Source organism: Puma concolor, chromosome B1, assembly GCF_028749965.1.
Source record: "Puma concolor isolate L17-30 chromosome B1, mPumCon1.1.hap2, whole genome shotgun sequence".
Taxonomy (NCBI): Eukaryota; Metazoa; Chordata; class Mammalia; order Carnivora; family Felidae; genus Puma; species Puma concolor.
The window spans coordinates 164,816,647-164,835,304 of NC_141670.1; the positions used below are offsets into that span (position 1 = coordinate 164,816,647).

Genomic DNA, 18,658 nt, shown 5'->3' on the forward strand with positions numbered 1-18,658 from the left:
AGTCTGAGTGAGTGAATCTACACGGGAACCTAACAGAAGAAGGTTGTTTGATGAGAGGGAAATCAAAGCAAACAAACCCAGTTAGATGATTTTCCCCTTTCTTTCTGGGAAATATGCTTACTCATTCTTTCCAGTTCACTAGTCCTTTTCTAGTCTTTATGCTGAGTGTCTGCCTTTTGATAATGCATTCTTTCTTCGTGCAGAATTCTAAATAGTTTTCCCATGTTCAGCTTAGTTATGAATCCATTGAACTCTGCTCACTCCCCCCAAATCGCCTTGCTCGTATTTGGGACTTCCAAGCTTCTGTGGTCACTTTTATAGAAAACTCTCTTGAGCTACGTTTCCAGATGACAGTGTGGACATGGTCCGTTATATTGAGCTACTTCTTAATTAACTCTCCTGGTCCTGGGGCACAGTAGTGTCTGGTCCATATACTCATTATGAAGTGGGGTGAGTTCTTTCAACCATTTGTGAGAAGACAGGCCTTTCCCACCTTTACCATCGCAATTGCTCCAGCTCCAAGCCCCAGACAGAGCCCTGGTTTGCTAATGTCCCTCCTACAATGTGATGTCCAGAGCTGAACACAGATGTCTTGGTCTTTACCTCTGTTTGGACACTACACTTCTCCTAACGAAGCTCCAAATGAGATTGATGGTTTTTGGTTCCCACCAATGCCACACTATCATGTCCCTCTTTTACGGCATAATAAAACTGGCTTGAGAAAATTTTGCTCAAGTACACTTTTTTCACCATCGTTGAGAATACTCTGCTTCCTTTATTGGTACTGGAGTTCATCCAGTTCTGACTGGATAACAACTATGTTTTGATCACGTTTATATCTTTTACCTTCATTTTGGAGAATTTTATCTGGAATTAAAGGGAACATGTACAGCTGGTGTGTGTGTGTGTGTGTGTGTGTGTGTGTGTGTGTGTGTGTGTGTGTGTGAAATTGTCAGACTGCACAAAGGATAGGTTAAAACCCAAATAAGACCCTCATACCATGTGATATATGGTAATTTATAAAAGATGAGAAAATCTGGATGCCTCATAGGACACACACACTGATTATTAACTCTCACACATCCTTGTCTTCGTATAGAAGCTGTTACCACAATTTGGGGAATGAGGAAGTGAGTTGGTTTTTGTTGAATCACTACTTTATTTCAGGTACCCTAACAGAGTTTTACATAATTTGTTTCATGTAATCCTTTCAATAATCTTACGAATTTGGTACTTTTTATTTTACTCCCATTTCACAGGCAAGGAACACCGAACCCCAAAAAGATGCAGTTTCTTTTCCAGGATTACTGTGCCAGTTGTTGATTTGCTGTCTCTCAGATGTAAACTCACCCCTCCGCTCTGTAACGCTAACGAAGGCTGGGACTCTGCAGACCTCCTTCTGCTCTTCCCGCTGGCTCCCTGCTAGAGAGAGACAGCAAAGCCAGAGGGGATGTCCCTCTGGTCCCTTCCTCCCTGCTTCCTGTGGATTTTCCTGCTGCTTGTCAGGGTCACGCCAGCTCGACTTCACCCCTGCACCGGCAGGGTCTTCCTGTGGTAGCAGCCGAGTCTACTCTGCAGTTCTGCCATCACGTGCAGAAGCAGCTTTATGAGCCCGGGTGCCATTTAGGAGCCTGGGTGCTCCTCCGAGGTGCCAGTCCAGTCGGGGAGAGCCCCGTTCTCAGAGGACGGAGTTTTACTGCAGAGGGTCCTGGTTTCTAAGTTTTGATAATTCCAACCTCTTCCCTTTGTTCCCTCTGCCCAGTAGTGGTATCTGCTTCCAACAATTGCTATGACCACGATACCTTGGAGATTGTATTGTATTATATTGTATTTTAGAGAGCATGAGTTGGGGAGAGGGGCAGAGGGAGAGAGAGAGAGACAGAGAGAGACAGGCCGGGTGGTGGTGGTGGAGAATCTCAAGCAGGCAGACGCAGGGCTCGATCCTATAACACTGGGCTCATGACCCGAGATGAAATCAGGAATCAAACACTCAACTGACTGAGCCACCCAGGTGCCCGAGTTCTCTTTTTGTCCTTTCAGTTACACAGCTAACAATTTGTATGTTAAATTTTCTCTGTTCAGATAACTGCTCTGTTTTCTGCCTTTCTGGGCCCGGACTTACATACTTTTACAGCAAGCAATCCAGGATACAAGCCTGGGTCTGTTGACTTCTGTATCAGGCTTCTTGTGAGATAGAGGACTCAAACTACTGGGGGCAGGAGGAGAGCGGGAGGGGAGTGGCTACCAAGCTACAAACATAGAGATGAGTGTGTGGTTCCTGTGCTTAAAACCCTTTGCTTCGAGATAGTGTTCAGACTCCTTACCATGCAGATTATAAAATTCTTCTGCCTTCTGGCTGGATGCTTCCCCCATCATTTTCCATTGCCTTCCCTCCCTTCTCCCCATATTCCAGCAGGAACCTCTGCAGAGCCAGGTCTTTCTTAGCTTTGCCTGAAATATTCTCCTTTGATTGTCCCTGCAGATCCATTTCATGCTTCTGTACCATGCTTCTGGGGGGCTTACCATTTTGGACTGCCTCAGCAGCCTTTCCTGTCCTCTACCTCGCACGTGGAGTCGCGGGCGGGAGTTTGAGCGGGTGAAAGGACAGTGTGGTTGAGGTGAGGGTCGGTTATGTCCCTTTACCCTTCCCTCATTGGTTTCCTTGATATTCTTGATCTTCCTTAGCCTGCGTTCTTGCCTTATTTCTCCTGATCGAGGGTGCCATCCTTCCTGCCAGGAGCTTGACTAATAGAACCACTCACCTTCCAGTGCACGTGTATGTGTGCACATGCGCGCACACAGAGTATCTTTCTTGTCAAAACCCATCTTATTTTTCATGATCTAATATAGAAAATACTATTTTTTGCTCTGCAAATAAAATTTTGCTCTGCAAAACCATATTTAATCTCCTTCTGCTCTTCTTCCTAAACCCTTCCTCGGCAGGCTGAATTGATTTCCGTGGCTTCTGAGGACCCACAGCTCTTTTTCTTGTTGCACTTACCACAGTGCGTTGCAGTTAGATGTGTGGATCTGAAACCTTTGTAGGGAGTGTCCGTGTCATATTCTTCCCTGGCTCTTGAGCTCGGCACATAGCCGGTGGCTTAGGACTTGTGAATGGATTGCTTAATGAGTGTGGATGAGTAACAGAGGGACAATGACTATTTCTGTCTTCACTTACATGAATTGGTATTTCTTTTTTTCTTTAAGTATTTATTTGTTTTTGAGAGAGAGCAAGCATACATGAGAGGGAGAGGGGCAGGGGCTAGGGGACAAAGGATCCGAAGTCAGTTCAGCACTGACAGCAGAGAGCCCGATGTAGGGCTTGAACTCATGAACTGTGAGATCATGACCTGAGCTGAAGTCGGATGCTTAACCGACTGAGCCACCCAGGCGCCTCTGCATGAATGTTTCTATTTGCAGATTTCCTTTCTGATAGTTCTTGTTCCTCTTGATGTCTGTGTGCATCTAATCATGTCTTCTCCTTCGGGTTCTTTTCCCTTTGTTACTCTGCTCTTCTGATTATCTTCCTCTTTCTGGTAGTTGTTTTGTGCCTTCTGTTCCTTACTTCTAGTTTCCTAGAAGACTATATATTTTTGTATCCCCTGTTGTACCTTGTACATAGATACTCAGTTAATGACTGCAACTGATCTCAAAGCCTTACCCTACTTCTTTCCCCTTCCCCATCCAAACTGAAACACCCATTCAGTCTCCTGGCTTTTAAAATTCTCATCCAACACGTTTTCCATCATCTCTCTCATCCCCTTCCATCCTCTCTAATACACAACATCTTATATCCCTGTCAGTACTGTTTTTGTTCATATCGTTATTGCAGCAGTTACTAGCAAACCCTAACTAGTTGGACCTGAGAACTCTTATCTTTGCTTCTTGGTATTCTCCACACCAAACCAAGACCTTGAACTTACTCTATACCCAATAAATGTTCATGAAATTAATAAGTACATTTTTAAAATTTTTCAAAAATGTTTATTTATTTTTGAGCGACAGAGACAGAGTGTGAGTGAGGGAGGAGCAGAGAGAGAGGGAGACACAGAATCTGAAGCAGGCTCCAGGCTCTGAGCTGTCAGCACAGAGCTCGACCTGGGGCTTGAACTCACAAACAGTGAGATCATGACCTGAGCCAAAGCCAGATGCTTACCCGACTGAGCCACCCAGGTGCCCCTTAATAAGTACATTTTTAAATTAATTCTGTTAGTTCAGTTGATGTTTATTATGTATTTATTTAATGGATTGCTTTTTCTGTCACTCTCTTGTGGAGTCCAGGAGTGACATTGATTTAGAACATTTGTTCTCAAACTTTTGGTCTCAGGAAGTCCTTTACAGTCATTTTAAAAAATTTATTTAATTTTTAGTTAACATATAATGCTATATTAGTTTTAGGAGTGGATTCTGAGAGTAACATTGATTAGAGCATTAGTTCTCAAAACTTTTGGTCTCAGAACCACTTTAAATTCTTAAAAATTGTCTAGGACCCCACAAGCTTTTGTTTATGTGGATTATATCTGTTGTCTCTTTGAAAGGAGAAAACATTGCATTAGAAATTCAAGCAGGGATGACTTTTTAAAATATTTATTTATTAATATAAAAATATGATAAACCTATTATATGTAAACATGAGTCACATTTTTATGAGAAATAACTGTTTTCTAAAACAAAATAATGTAGAGTAGCACTGCTTTACATTTTTGCATACCTGTGAGGTCTGGTTTAATGGAAGACAGCTGCGTTCTCATATTTGCTTCTTCGGTTAACCTGTTATGATATAGTATTTTGGATGAAATGTTTAAAAATAAAATGGCCTTACAAAGATACATAGTTGGAAAAAGGAGGACTATTTTAATACCTTTTCAGAAAATTGAAGATATTCTTCTTTGACACCAACTTTACAAGAGGCAGTTTCTTTTTTTTTTTTTTTAATTTTTTTTTTTTTTCAACGTTTATTTATTTTTGGGACAGAGAGAGACAGAGCATGAACGGGGGAGGGGCAGAGAGAGAGGGAGACACAGAATCGGAAACAGGCTCCAGGCTCTGAGCCGTCCGCCCAGAGCCTGATGCGGGGCTCGAACTCACGGACCGCGAGATCGTGACCTGGCTGAAGTCGGCCGCTTAACCGACTGCGCCACCCAGGCGCCCCAAGTTTCTTAGATTTAATGACATTGTGGAGTATGATACCAGATCAAGGAATTTTCCATCCTGTTACATTTAAACCCACTGATCTCTCTTGCACATTAAATGGATCTTTTACACATGCATTATTTTATACCACATACAACTTGGAAAATACTTGTTCTGTAAATTATGCATATCTTCCAGATAGTGACACATATTACATAACATAAAAAAACATACTTGTTGCTTTCCCCACTGATATCATTAGAAAATGTTTAATTATTTGGAGTGTAGAGATATTGGGGCAGATGCAAGTATTCCAGAATTGTAATTTTCATATGAAAACTTGACCTTTGTCATTGACAAGACAACTGTCATTTTCCTGGAAGTGACAGGCTCACTTCATTCATTTTTTTGGGAAAATGTACAAAGAACCAGAGTTTCTCGGTTGTTTCCTCCATAAGAATTATGTGGCATGAAGACAGTGGCAACTCAAGTAATCACAGCAGTGTTTTTCCTCCAGTCATTCACTGTATTACAGTTGGTACGAGAAGTGCTTGTCGTATATTTCCCATCTCTTTACACAGGATATTGATGTTTTCTTGAGGGTTGAGATTTGATAAAAGGGACCTCTAGTTTTCTCGTGACCATTCTGAAGTGAGACTGACCGCTTGTGTATTTTGGCACCACTGCCTGTGTTGGTGCTAAGTCCCCAGCACTTTCACCTACCATTGTTTTTGTACCATGTGTAAACGCTGCACAGTAACAAAACAAGGAGCATCTTAGTATTATTATTAAAATAACTGACTTTTTCGGCTACCCGATAGTGTCTCAGGGACCCAGAGGTCTGTGGAACACCTTTGATAACCATAATATGAAAAAATTCCATATTTCCTGGGGTACAAGATTGGCACAGTTTTCTAGAGATCATTGGAATCATAGCTGGGTGTCAAAATACAAGGAAAGAAAGCTCATTGAAATTTTTTTCTAGATATTATCCAGATCTACAGGTAATAGACAATCATGTTTGTTCATTTAAAAGATATTTGTTATCTGCTCATATTATATGTTAAGTCTTTGTAGGGAATAAGAAATGTATAAAATATTGTTTTGTCGGGGCGCCTGGGTGGCTCAGTCAGTTGAGCGTCCGACTTTGGCACAGGTCATGATCTCACAGTTTGTGAGTTCGAGCCCCATGTCGGACTCTGTGCAGGCAGCACAGAGCCTGGAGCCTGTTTCAAATTCTGTGTCTCCCTCTCTCTCTGCTCCTCCCTCGCTCATGCTGTGTCTCTCTCTCTCCTTCAAAAAATAAATAAAAAAACATTAAAAAATTTTTAAAAATATTGTTTTGTCTTCAAATAAGTCATCTAACTTTTCTGAGTCTGTTTTTCTGTCTGCAAGATGGGGGGTTAGCAGATTATCTGCTTGTCTGATAATTAGATGATTTATATGAAACATAGCATTTATGAAATTCAAAGTATTCTGTCAAAGAAGGGCATATGATGGAATTATTTATTGTCTCCTGGGCATGTAAGACACATTATAAACATAATGACCAATGGTTATGTAACTGCATATGAAGAGTGTTCTACCCAATGTAGAGGTGGAATTATTCTGTCTGAAGGATTTGTTCCCTGATCATTTCAGTTGGAAAATGTGTGGCTAGAGTAATGGTTTTCAGAAGCAAAAGTTGAGATTTGGGATTTAGTTACCTAGTGATTATCTCAAAGCCTAAGTAGTAAATTTCTAAAGGAAATACAAGGTTGACCAACTAGAGAGAGAAGGTAGAATGGTTGAGAAGGGTGGAGGGCAGAACCCTAAACAATACCTCTGTTTAAGGGTATGAAGGAAATAGAGAATCTTAGAGGAATGGACAGAAAGTTTTCATTGAATTAAAAATAATGCCTGAAAGCTTTTAGGTCATTAAACAAATGCTTCCCTATTACACCTCATGTAACTTGATTTGCCTCTGTTTCTCGGTGTCCCTTATTTGCAAAATGGGAATCTGAATTTTTAATGTCCCTTCTTCAAGCATCTACCCTCTGGCCCTATATTTTTAACTTAAATTGGTGCATCTTTTTTCTCTTCTTTTTCCTTCCTCTGCCTCTTCGTCTTCTTCCTCCTTCTCTTCCTCTTCTTCCTTATTTTTATGTTTTCTTCACATAAGGGATCCTCAACAAGAGAATAAGGGCTAGGAGTTTAAAAACCCGAGAATGATATGATGAGAAGGCTCATGGCTACAAGATGGGAGTTTCTTTCCATAGAGGCTCCCCTGAGAGCAGAAATTCCTTTCCAAGGGGGGGGTAGACCCACCAAGGAAATGCTCCTTCCCTGGCGGCCTAGAATACTGCCCTCTAGAAAACAGGGGTAGTCTATCTGTTCCCTTCCATGCTTTCTGCTGAGTTTATAAATATTGATGCAGTGTTTAAGTTAGCCTCAGGAAGGCTGCATTTCCAAGGAAAACCAAACCATAAATGTTTCTGGTGGTTTTATATTTCACTGTTTTGTGTAACTTTTGGGGAAAGCTGTTTATTTCCTATTTGTGACCCCTGGTCCCACAGCACTTATGCCTTATTCCACACCATCTTGAAAACATATCTTGCAATAAAATTCTGAATTTTGGAATGATTTGATTAAATTGATTTGCCTAATTAAAATGCTCTTTTCACATTAGTTTCTTACTCTATCTTTGTAGTGCCATAGAGCTCAAAATTTGTGTAACAAGAAACATACGCGATCTAAAGGATAGCCCAGGAAACCTTCAGTATATATAGTGTGATAAAAATGGACATCAATTTCCAGCTGGACTTTATCCAGGTTTCACTATACAGATGGCTGTATATACTGCCCTTCAGATCCTTACGGGAGAAGATTTATAATGTCTTCCCTCTCCCTTCTTTAATAACTTGTTTCAGCGTCTAATGGTCATCACGATCGTGAAGTTTGTTTCTCATTTCTGACTAATCTCTCCACCTGGATGCTGACCATATTTCTTTGCCCTTTGACCTCAACAGAGGTGGGAAGCTGGCAGTTATTTTTACTCTTCTGTTTCTTTATCCCTTGAAAGTCAATGTTTCATCCATTTTATAAATCAGTGATAGTGATAAACTCAAATATCCCAGACAAAAATACATATCTGTTTATTTTACCTGAGGCATACGTGATTTTATTTCAGAATTAAGAGGCTATTTAAAAAGTAATACCAGCACCTGCTTCTCAAAAATTCAAATCATAATGTACATGAACTAAAAAGTGAAGGTACACCCTCCCTCCCCACAATTGTGCTCTTCAACATAATCTTTGTTCCTAAATTACTTTCTTGCTTTCCAAGCCTTTTTCTATGTAACATGGGTAAGAAAGTAAGTAAATAAATATGAAAAATATTACGAGAAAAATAAAATAAAGAAGCATACTAATCATATGGCAATATAGTGTCCCTTGTGATTCTTTTCTCTCATTCTTTAAAAAAAGTTTTTTTTTAACGTTTATTTACTTTTGAGAGACAGAGAGTGAGCAGAGGAGGAGCAGAGAGAGAGAGAGGGAGACACAGAATCTAAAGCAGGCTCCAGGCTCTGGCTGTCAGCACAGAGTCTGAAGCAGAGCTCCAACCCATGAATGGCAAGATCATGACCTGAGCCGAGGTCAGAGGCTTAACCAACTGAGCCACCCAAGCACCCCTCTTTTCTCTCATTCTTATTAGTGTTTTGGCTACCCACCATTAAAATACCAGAAGGAAACTTAGTCATACAGTTGTGCCTTATTTTAAACATTACATGTACACTTTAAAAATTATGTAAAATTGTTAAATTTTTTAATTAAAAAAATTTTAATGTTTATTTTTTATTTTTGAGAGAGAGAGAGAGAGAGAGAGTGGGCATGAGTAGGGGAGGGGCAGAGAGAGGGAGACACAGAATCTGAAGCAGGCTCCAGGCTCTGAGCTGTCAGCCCAGACAGAGCCCAGCGTGGGGCTTGAACTTGTGAACTGTGAGATCATGACCTGAGCTGAAGATGGACGCTTAATCAACGAGCCACCAATGGACGCTTGAGCCACCCAGGAGCCCCAATTAAATTGTTAAATTTAAAATGTGTGAAGATATTTCTACATCCCTAGAAAACTGTTTCAACGAAAGCTAAATATACACCCACCCAGCAAACACATGGGCATATAGCCAGTAGAAATGAGTGCTTACATCCACCAATGAGTGCTTACGTCTAACATATGTTAGAATGTTCATAGCATCATTATTTATAATGGCTCCAAACTGTAAAATATAAGCAGAATAGATGAAAAAACAATCAAAGCAGAATAGATGAAAAAAACCCAGTACAATCATTTAGAGCAATAAAGCACATTAAAAAAAAAAAAAAAAAGATTGAGATTCTGGATAATGTTGAACAAAAGCTAGACACAAAAGAGTACATATGTGTAATTTCATTTATATGAAGTTCAAAAGCAGTTAAAAAAAAAAAAAAGATCTGTGCTGGTAGAGGCAGAAGTAATGGTCTACCTTTGTGGGATTACTGACTGGACAGGTATACAAAGGAATCTTCTAGAGTGTTGAACATATTCCATACCTTGATCTGAGTGGTGGTTACATGGTAGATATATACGTAAATATCAATTGAACTGTATACTTAATATTTGTATGCTTTACCTTATGTTATACTCCTCATTTTCCACCTGTTTTTCCTGGTGCTCCCGAGCCTGGAGTTGCTGATATCTTCTAGGGAGGTGGCTCCCTCTTTGTTGCCCTACCTTTTCATGGCAAAGCCTTTTATGGGTGGCTGAGGTTAGGAGGTTTATTTTTATTGTTTGTTTTGCTCCATCATTTAGTACACTTCCAACCCTCTTTTACCTTCCAGGAATTTATATTTTAGCTAAAATTTTTTTAATATGATAAACATGACAATAGTATAAAAATAGATAAAAATGACTATATATATATATATATATATATACATTTATAAAGTTGGAGTTCACTTACAGTTATCATTACTTGAATATTCTCATTTCTGCTGTTTCTCAGTTATAACTAAGTACAGTTTTGTCTCCCAGTGGAAAATTTCATTCAGGTTATCTTCTGATTTATATGGATTTATAGCAATATCTTTTTCATAACTAAGGGAATTTGGGTATGGGCTTTCTCTTGGGGTGATGAGAATGCTCTCTAAGTATATAGTGGTGATGGCTGTACAATTCTGCCAAGAACTGCTGAATTGTATATTTTAAGGGTGAATTGTATGGTACGTATCCAAACAAAATTTAGCCAAAGGTTAAAAACATAAGTCACGAAACTCCCCTAAAATGTAGAAAGAACAGGACATTGAAAAGTTGATAGAAAAGATAAAAGATATAGAGAACCAATCTAGGAGGTCTAAGAACGATATTTGAAGTTTCAGAAAGAAAGAGACAGCAGAGTATAAGAAATTAGCAAAGGAAGAATGAGACTTTCCCAGATGTGAAGAAAGTCAAACTGAATAGGCCTCCTGAGAAGAAAGTGGAAAGAATAAAAGACTTCTAAACTAGACATAATCACTGTGAGTTCTTAGAGTACAAGAGAATAAGAGCCTGGGGGCCCCCAAATGGAAAAAAGAATCTCACCTACAAAGGAACAGGAATGAGATTGGCACACATTCTTTATTAGCAACCATGAAAACCAGGATGTAGTGAACAGCACATTATTGGCAACCTAGAATTGCAGACCCAGACAAACTATTATGAAACCCTGAGGGCAAGAAAATGCCTTTTCAGGGACACAAAAACTCTGCTTTCTTCAAAGTTTCCTTTCTGAGGAAGTTACTTGAGGATGTCCAGCAAAACAAGGCAGTATACCAAGAAAGAAAAATCAAGGATTTAATGAAACAGTTCCAACAGAGGAGAGCAATAAAAGCAGTTCCAGGCTGCTGGCTGTGCAGAAAGGCCTAGAAAACAGTCTGCCCATGTTGGAATGGGACCATGAAGGGTTTGACAGTATTCAGGAAGGAAAAAAACCCCACAGACTCCAAAGGTAAGGGAGTGTATTTGAGGTTAGAAAACGTTAAACCTTCGGTGAAGGCAGATAATGCCTTATCAGAACAGAGAGAGACAGAGAGAGAGAGGAAGGAAGGAAGAAAGGGAGGGAGGGAGGGAGGGACGGAGGGAGGGAGGGAGGGAGGGAGGGGAAAAGGAAGAATGGAAGAAAAAAATATGCCATAGAGCATTTTAGGAGCAGAGTATTATATGCATAAGGAAATGTAATCATAGCACATAATTTGGCTCTGTCATTAGTAGTTATATAGTTTATAATGATGTAAGCACTATCGATTGATTTTGAACTTTTCTAAAGAAACCATAGAAAGAGCACATAAGACTATGTTATGGCTACAGAAAAAAATATAAATGCCAGTCATCGTGACAAGGTACAAATATAAGTATTGGTGATTTGAAAGATGAAAAGGGGAAATAAGTAAAGGGAAGTGTAAGGGGGGGTTGACTAATGTCCTCTTTTTAGAACATGGAAAGCTGGAGGCTACCATCTGTAGTTGACAGAACAAAAAAGAAAGTTTTAGTATATAATGTAGGTTACAAAAATAACCAACAGATGGGGGCAAAATGTTTGAAATCTTTTGTCTGCATATAGACTATCTTACAGTCTCTTTGTTGTGTGTTTCTATCCCTTTTTATTTTTTTCTGGCATTCTGATGGAGTAAGGAAGGGATATAAACCTATTTGTTCAGTCTACTCTCTGAGCCTTTTGTATGTTATTTACAAATCTCCTAAACCATCTTTCACGCACGAGATTCAGGCTGTCTTATGTTAACTGTTGAATTTTTCTCTGATGGTCCTGCCTACTGACCTCTGGTTTCATTTTAGTAGAGCTGTTACCTTTATGTATTGTGTGGGTGTTTTTGCTATAATGTGTATACATTCCTGGAAAAGTTGTTTTGCAGAATCACATACTAGGAATCAGGATTCATGATAAAAAAAAAAAATACCATTAGCAGAGGCCCATTCAAAAGTCTTTGCAAATTAATAATCCGAGCACTGACAAAACCAGTAGGAATCTTGATAAAATACTAGCATAGATAAAAAGATATGCCAAATTTCTATACAAAGGGAAATGTTACAGCATATACAGGACTCTATGTGAACCAGAGAGTTGAAGGTAGCTTACTGGAAGGGGATGTAAAGAGGAGGAGAGGCTGTTAGGTTGTGCCGAAGATTAGGAGAACAGGAAGCACTTCCAAGGCAGGGGCACATGGCCAGGCAGAGCCCAGAGAAGGAGCTAGAAATGCGTGCACACTGGGTGTCATGGCTTGTTTCGTCTTATGGCTTGCAGTGTTCAGCTGCTGCTATTAGGTGGCACAAAATGTTAAAATAATGAAAAAAAATGACAAATGAACAGATGTGACTTTTGTGTAATGCTGCAATTATTCTGTTTGCCAATTGTGTGTGAACAATTAAGTTTTAGCAGGACATACTGTATCTAAATATTTTAATGTACAGTGCCTTTATTATACTAGAAAAATGACTGAAGAAGAGGGAAATGTTATGCTGATTTCTGGGAATGCAAGACTTAAAACACAAAAGTTTGTTTATTCAAATTTCACACACTGGGTTTTCACGAAAATGATGAATAAAAAAACATGCAATGACAGTATTATTATTTCTCATACCAAGAGGTTTTTTAAAAATTTACTAGTTAATATGCTGTTTTAGACAAAATTTCTGATGGTATTTGCTTTCTACCATTAAGACACAGTTCTATGATTAAATCAAACCCAGCACTGACAGAATAAGATGTGCAGGAAAGATTTACCTAACTTGCATCTAAGTTCGGCCCCAATGCTGCCTTCTTGTCCAGTGGAGAGAATCTGGTGTTCAGGAGTTTCATACATAGTACCGATGAATGGCAGGAATGCAGTCTGAGACCCTGGAGAATGTTAAAACACTTGAAGGACTGCTATAGGCAAAAGTTGGAGCTAGAGGCTCTGAAGGAGTGAATCTTCAACAGGCATTTTGTTTCGTTTTTCTTACAATCTCTAGTCCTTTATGAGATGGGGCTCTGGGTCTAGGTCAAGACAACCACCCTAGTAAAAATGATGCCAAACATTTTCTTCTGATGCCTTGTCTTCCAGGTTTGTTTGTTTGTTTGTTGCCACTCCAGTTCTCCATAGGTTTTTATTTCATGTAACAGGCAGCTTTTATCTTCATGAATATTGTCATGAACCCACTGATACCAGTGATAAGGTTTTAGCTCCAGTCATAACAGATTTCTCCTCCGACTTTCTGTACACACGCGCACCATTAGAAATTTTGTCTTTTTGCTTCTTCGATTGTTACGTCCTCAGTCTTGGAGAGGCACCCTATTTTGAGCTCACCAATACTTACTGGTGTAACTTTATTTGAGAACTTATTTATGGGGCATTGTAGAATCACAGGATAAACTCTACTAGCAATATGGCCTTGGCCAGATGGCTTAACATCTGCGTCTTTACTTGTACAACGTAGGTAATAGTTTCAAATTTGCTGTTGTCACCATGTTGTTTTAAGAGTCACAAAGGCTTAGGAAAGCTCGCCGTCAACTCTGAAGTTCTGCCCAGTGCAAGGCAGTAGTATTACTGATGACATTCTTCTCATGATTTCACCATTGATAAATTATTGTTTCTCCAGGGAGAGTCACTCCGGGGCAGCTCCTGTCCTATATTCATCTCTTCAAGAACAACCTCAAAGCTTTAGTGAGTCACTGTGGGCTCCTACAGCTTGGGCTGGCCACAGTTCAAACTCTGAAACACCCACAGACTGCCAAATGGGACAACTTTCTGGCTTTTGAAAGACTCCTTCTCCAGGTATGTTGCTATGGGAGTTTCTTGGGATATTAGTAGTTAAAATGTTCACTTCTGGGGGAAAACTTGGATATTTATTGTAGTCTTAATAATAAGTCATATTGTTGACATATGCTCTATATCATAATCTCTAAGAACCTCCAAATTAAAATTTTACTAGGAATTTTCCATACCTTTTTTTTTTTTTTTTTTTTTTTTTGATAGTGACCTCTTTGGCTTTTCACTTAATATCAAGAATGTCTTTTGAGCATTTGACTAACCTTTAGGAACCTCTTTTCAATTTCATGCCATTTGGACCTTTCTTGATCTCCATGGCATCTTTATTCAATCCTTGCTACTTTTCTTGTAGAATATTGCTACTATTTACATTTCTTCTGACACTAATCCTCAGATAACATTTAGCATGTGGTTTAAAATGATGTTTAGTAAAAGATGAAGGAAGGCAAACTACATTTGTGAATGTGGTGAATTTGAAGCGATTTGTATTGGGTCAGGACCTTTTCATGACTGATGAAATATTTTCATGGAAAACTTAAAAAGTTATAAAGCATTTCAAACTTAAATAAAATAATATGACATATCCACATATTCTCCACATAGACTCAGTATAATCTACCATTTTATGTTTACTTTATATCCTTTTTCATTAAAGAAATAAAACTAGAAATAAAGTTGAAACATTTCTGATACTATACCCTTCCTGGCTCTGATTCTCCTTTTTGTTTTCCCAGAGGTATTCACAAACTCAATTCCTTGTTTTTATATTTTTATTAAATACTTATTTATCCATAAATAATACAGAGTATTGGGCTCTGGGTTTTACTTTTTATGTAAGTAATATTGTATTATAAATATTCCTAAACAACTTGTGTTTTCCTCTCAACATCCTATTTTTAAGATAGTTCAAGCTGACATGTATTGATCTAGTTCATTTAAACTATACCATACTATTTGATTGTATGACTATACAACACTTTATCCAATTCATATTTATCCAATTCAAATATTCCATATTTGTATGTGGGCATGTGCATGTGTGTGTGTGTATGGAGAGGGACAGAGAGAGTGAGAGGAAATTCAGTGGAGAGAGAGAGAGAGAGGGAGAGAGAGAGGGGGGGAGGAGAAATAGAGAAAAAAGAATATGGTGAATCTCCCAGGACATGTTTTTTGGTGTACATGTGAAAGAGTTTTTGTAGGATACATACCTTGGAAAGGATGTTAGGTTGTTGACCATGCATATTGTTGAGTTCACTGAATATCCCAAAAGTGATCACCAAAGAGTTTGAACTAGTTGACCCTTGCACTAGGCATGGATGACATTTTGTTCCCTTACGTAGTGTCCAGTACTCAGTTTTATCAAATTAGAACATTTTTTTAAATAGTGGAGTCAGTGCTATTTCTTTATGTAAGTTTGCAATTCTCTGACTCCTGATGAGGTTGGACATCTTGTATAGTATTTATTGGTTTTTCAATCTTCCTTTTCTGTCAATTACTCATTCTTTTTTGTTTTCTTGTTTGTTTATTTATTTTGAGAGAGAGAGAGAGAGAGAGAGAGAGAGAGAGCGTGCAAAGGAGGGCAGAGAAAGAGGGAGAGAGAATCCCAAGCAGGCTCTGTGCTGCCAGCCCAGAGCTCAGCGTGGGGCTTGATCTCATGAAATGTGAGATCATGACCTGCCAATATCAAGAGTCAAACGCCCAACTGAGTGAGCCACCCAGTCACCCCTCAATTGCCCATTCTTATATTGTGCCCATTTTTATCTATTGGGTAACAGAAAAACTGTCTCATATCATGTAAATACTTCTCCAAGGATGTGGTTTGTCTTTTAACTTTAATTCCAGTATATTGTACAGAAGTCTAAAATTTTAATGTAATCTAGCTGGTTAATATTATCCTTTATAATTTGTGCTTATTTATGTTTTATATTAGAAACCTATTTATACCCCTAATTTCTAAACATGTTGTTCTATATTTTCCACTAAAAATTTACTTTTGACATGTGAAATTTTAATGCACATGGAATTTATTTTTGTTTATGGTATCATTCAGATCTTTCTTTTCTTATTTTGAGAGAGAGAGGGCACAAGTGAGCGAGGGGCAGAGAGAGAGAGAGGGAGAGAGAGAAGTGGGACTTGTCCGGGACTCATGTTTACCCGGAAGTGGGGGCACGAGCTCACCCAAAGCAGGGCTCGTGGTCACCCGTAGTGGGACTCAAACTCATGAGCTGTGAGATCATGACCTGAGCTGAAGTCAGATGCTTAACGACTGAGCCACCCAGGCGCCCCTAATTTCTTTTCTTCCATATGGATAGTCTAGTCTCCCCACATTATTTATGAAATACTCCAAGTACCATAAATTATTTATCTAAGAGTCATTTTCCTCTTTCTCGTGTTGGCAAAGCATCAGTTTTGTTCCAGTGTCTGCTCTTTTCTCACGTGATTCAGGCAAATCCTGATTGGTCTCAGAATACATTGGCATTTTCATTTCCTTACCTGATGATTAGTTTAGCAGCTCAAGCCAAAGATAGGCGAAGCGTAGTCTGTTGGAAGTGTTTCTAGGAAAGGTTTTCTTTTGCCCTGACAGAAGATACATAATTAGGAAACAATTTCCTTTTTCTGCCTCTTGATGTATGTTTGTGACATGAGCAGTTTTGATAATGAAGGGAGCTCACTGAGATCCGAGGAAGACAGAGTCTGGATCTTTGATGACTTTGAACCTTAGCTCAAATATCTTGTTTTGTGATATAATTATTCTTCTTATTGTTTGAGTCATTTAAAAAATGTTGGTTTTCTGTTATTTGGAGCCAAAAGATATTCATCCTTTTCTTACTAATATATGATATGCTAAGACGCCACATAAAAGTGAGCATGTTTCTTACTTTCTAGTCCGTTCCAGGTTAGTCAGTTTATCCATCACAGAATTAATACTACAATGTTTTAAAATCAGTATGTCCAGTTTTATGCTTTTCTTTATAAAAGAGAATTACAAGATTTATTTGTGGGTATTTTAAAGATTTTAATACCATTGTGAGTTGAATTTCTTAAGGTTCAATTTTCTAATTGTTTGTTGCTGGCACACAGGAATACTCTTGACTCTTGCCTGGTGATCACATGTCCAAAAACTTTGCTTTTGCATTATATTTGTTTCTTCCTTTCTACACTGGACACCATTTCTTTCTTAGTGCACTGACCAGATATGAGGACACTGCTCAACAGAGCCAGTGAAAAGAGGTATCTTCGTCTTATTTCTGAGTTTAAAGAAAATGTTCTAAAATTTTACCATTAAATATTATGTTTGCTGAGGTTTTTTTGTTTTGTTTTTTGTTTTTTTACCTTTTAAAAAATCAGGCTAAGAATGTTCCTTCCTAAACCTAGTTTGCTACGTTGTTGTTTTGTTGCTGTTGTTTTTATCATATGTGAGTGTTGGATTTGATTTAATACAGATTATGAATTTTTTAGATGACTATGTAGGGTTTTCTCACCCTTAATTGTTAACGTGGTGACTTGTAGTCATAATTTTTTAATGTTAAAGAATCACTACTGTGTTCCTGGATAAGTTCAACTTGGTCCTGCCCCACTGCTGGATTTAGTTTGCGAATACTTTACTTAGCTATTTGCACTTATGCTCCTAGGTGAGATTAGCATATGATTTTTCTTTATTGTGGTGCCATTGTCTGGTTTTAAAACAAAGGTTATGGTACTTTTTTAAAAATCAGGATGAGTTTCATGTTTATATTTTCTGGAGCTATTTGTATAAGAAAGGAATAAGCAGTTGCTCAACAGGGAGATATCGCTAAAGAACCACCTCCCCATAGCTTTGTTGTTGTTAGATTTAGATTTTTATTTCTGATTTAATCACTTAAATATTTCTAGATCTATTTAATTTCCTGTTTCTTCTTGAGACTTTGGTAGTTGATATTAGCTTAAGTTGGCTATTCATTTGTATTTTCAAATTTATTGGCAGAAATTGATTCATAGACTTCTCTTAAATATTTAAATCTCCTTTGAATATATAGTTATATTCCATTTTTAAATGCCTAGTATTTTATTTTTATTTATTTATTTTTATTTTGCTCACTATGTTTTTTATTTTAGTGTTAGTGGAATTTTATTAATCATTCTAAAGATCCAGCTATCTGTATCTGCATCTGTCTATCTCATGTATACTCATACCTATAGCTATCTATTAAAGGCCATGAGTTCATACTAACCACAATTCTGATCTAATACCACAGGGTTATTGTAGCTTTTTCCCTTTCTCTATTTGTAACTTCCCTCTCTGACCATGAAGAACCTGTCTCCCCTTACCCTCAACATATTGAATGACATGATAAATTCCCCCCATATGTAACCAATCTCCCATTAGAGTCGCCGCGCCTCTCACACCCTCCTCACCTCACCTGGGCTCTGTCTTCCTGCTGCAGGCCATGGCCAAGTCCACATAGATGTTCTCTTTCACCTCCCACACAGGCGGTCCTCCTGAAGCTGCCACGTGCATGCCCTTCTCGCCTCGCTGGAGCTCTGACATCTTGCCCTGTGCTCCCCCTGCCTCGCCCTCGTGCATGGGTGCCCTCCTCACTCCTCTCAGGCTCCGGGACCCACCAGCAGACCCCACTGCTGCCCCCACGGCAAAGACGCCTCCTCATTCTGCAGGCTCTGACCCCAGCCAGAATATTGCCTTTGCCACTCCCCTGTTCAGATGATCTCA

The 18,658-nt window shown here is 38.8% G+C and overlaps 1 protein-coding gene across 3 annotated transcripts in view; it reads left to right on the forward strand.

The window, feature by feature from the left end:
• Positions 1-18,658, forward strand: part of SCFD2 (sec1 family domain containing 2) — a 406,985-nt gene that overhangs the window by 63,157 nt on the left and 325,170 nt on the right. For all 3 annotated transcript variants that reach the window (XM_025921777.2, XM_086705074.1, XM_086705075.1), the window contains exon 4: positions 13,781-13,956. In XM_025921777.2, the coding sequence (XP_025777562.2) occupies positions 13,781-13,956 (176 nt within the window). The remainder of the gene's footprint in view (positions 1-13,780; positions 13,957-18,658) is intronic.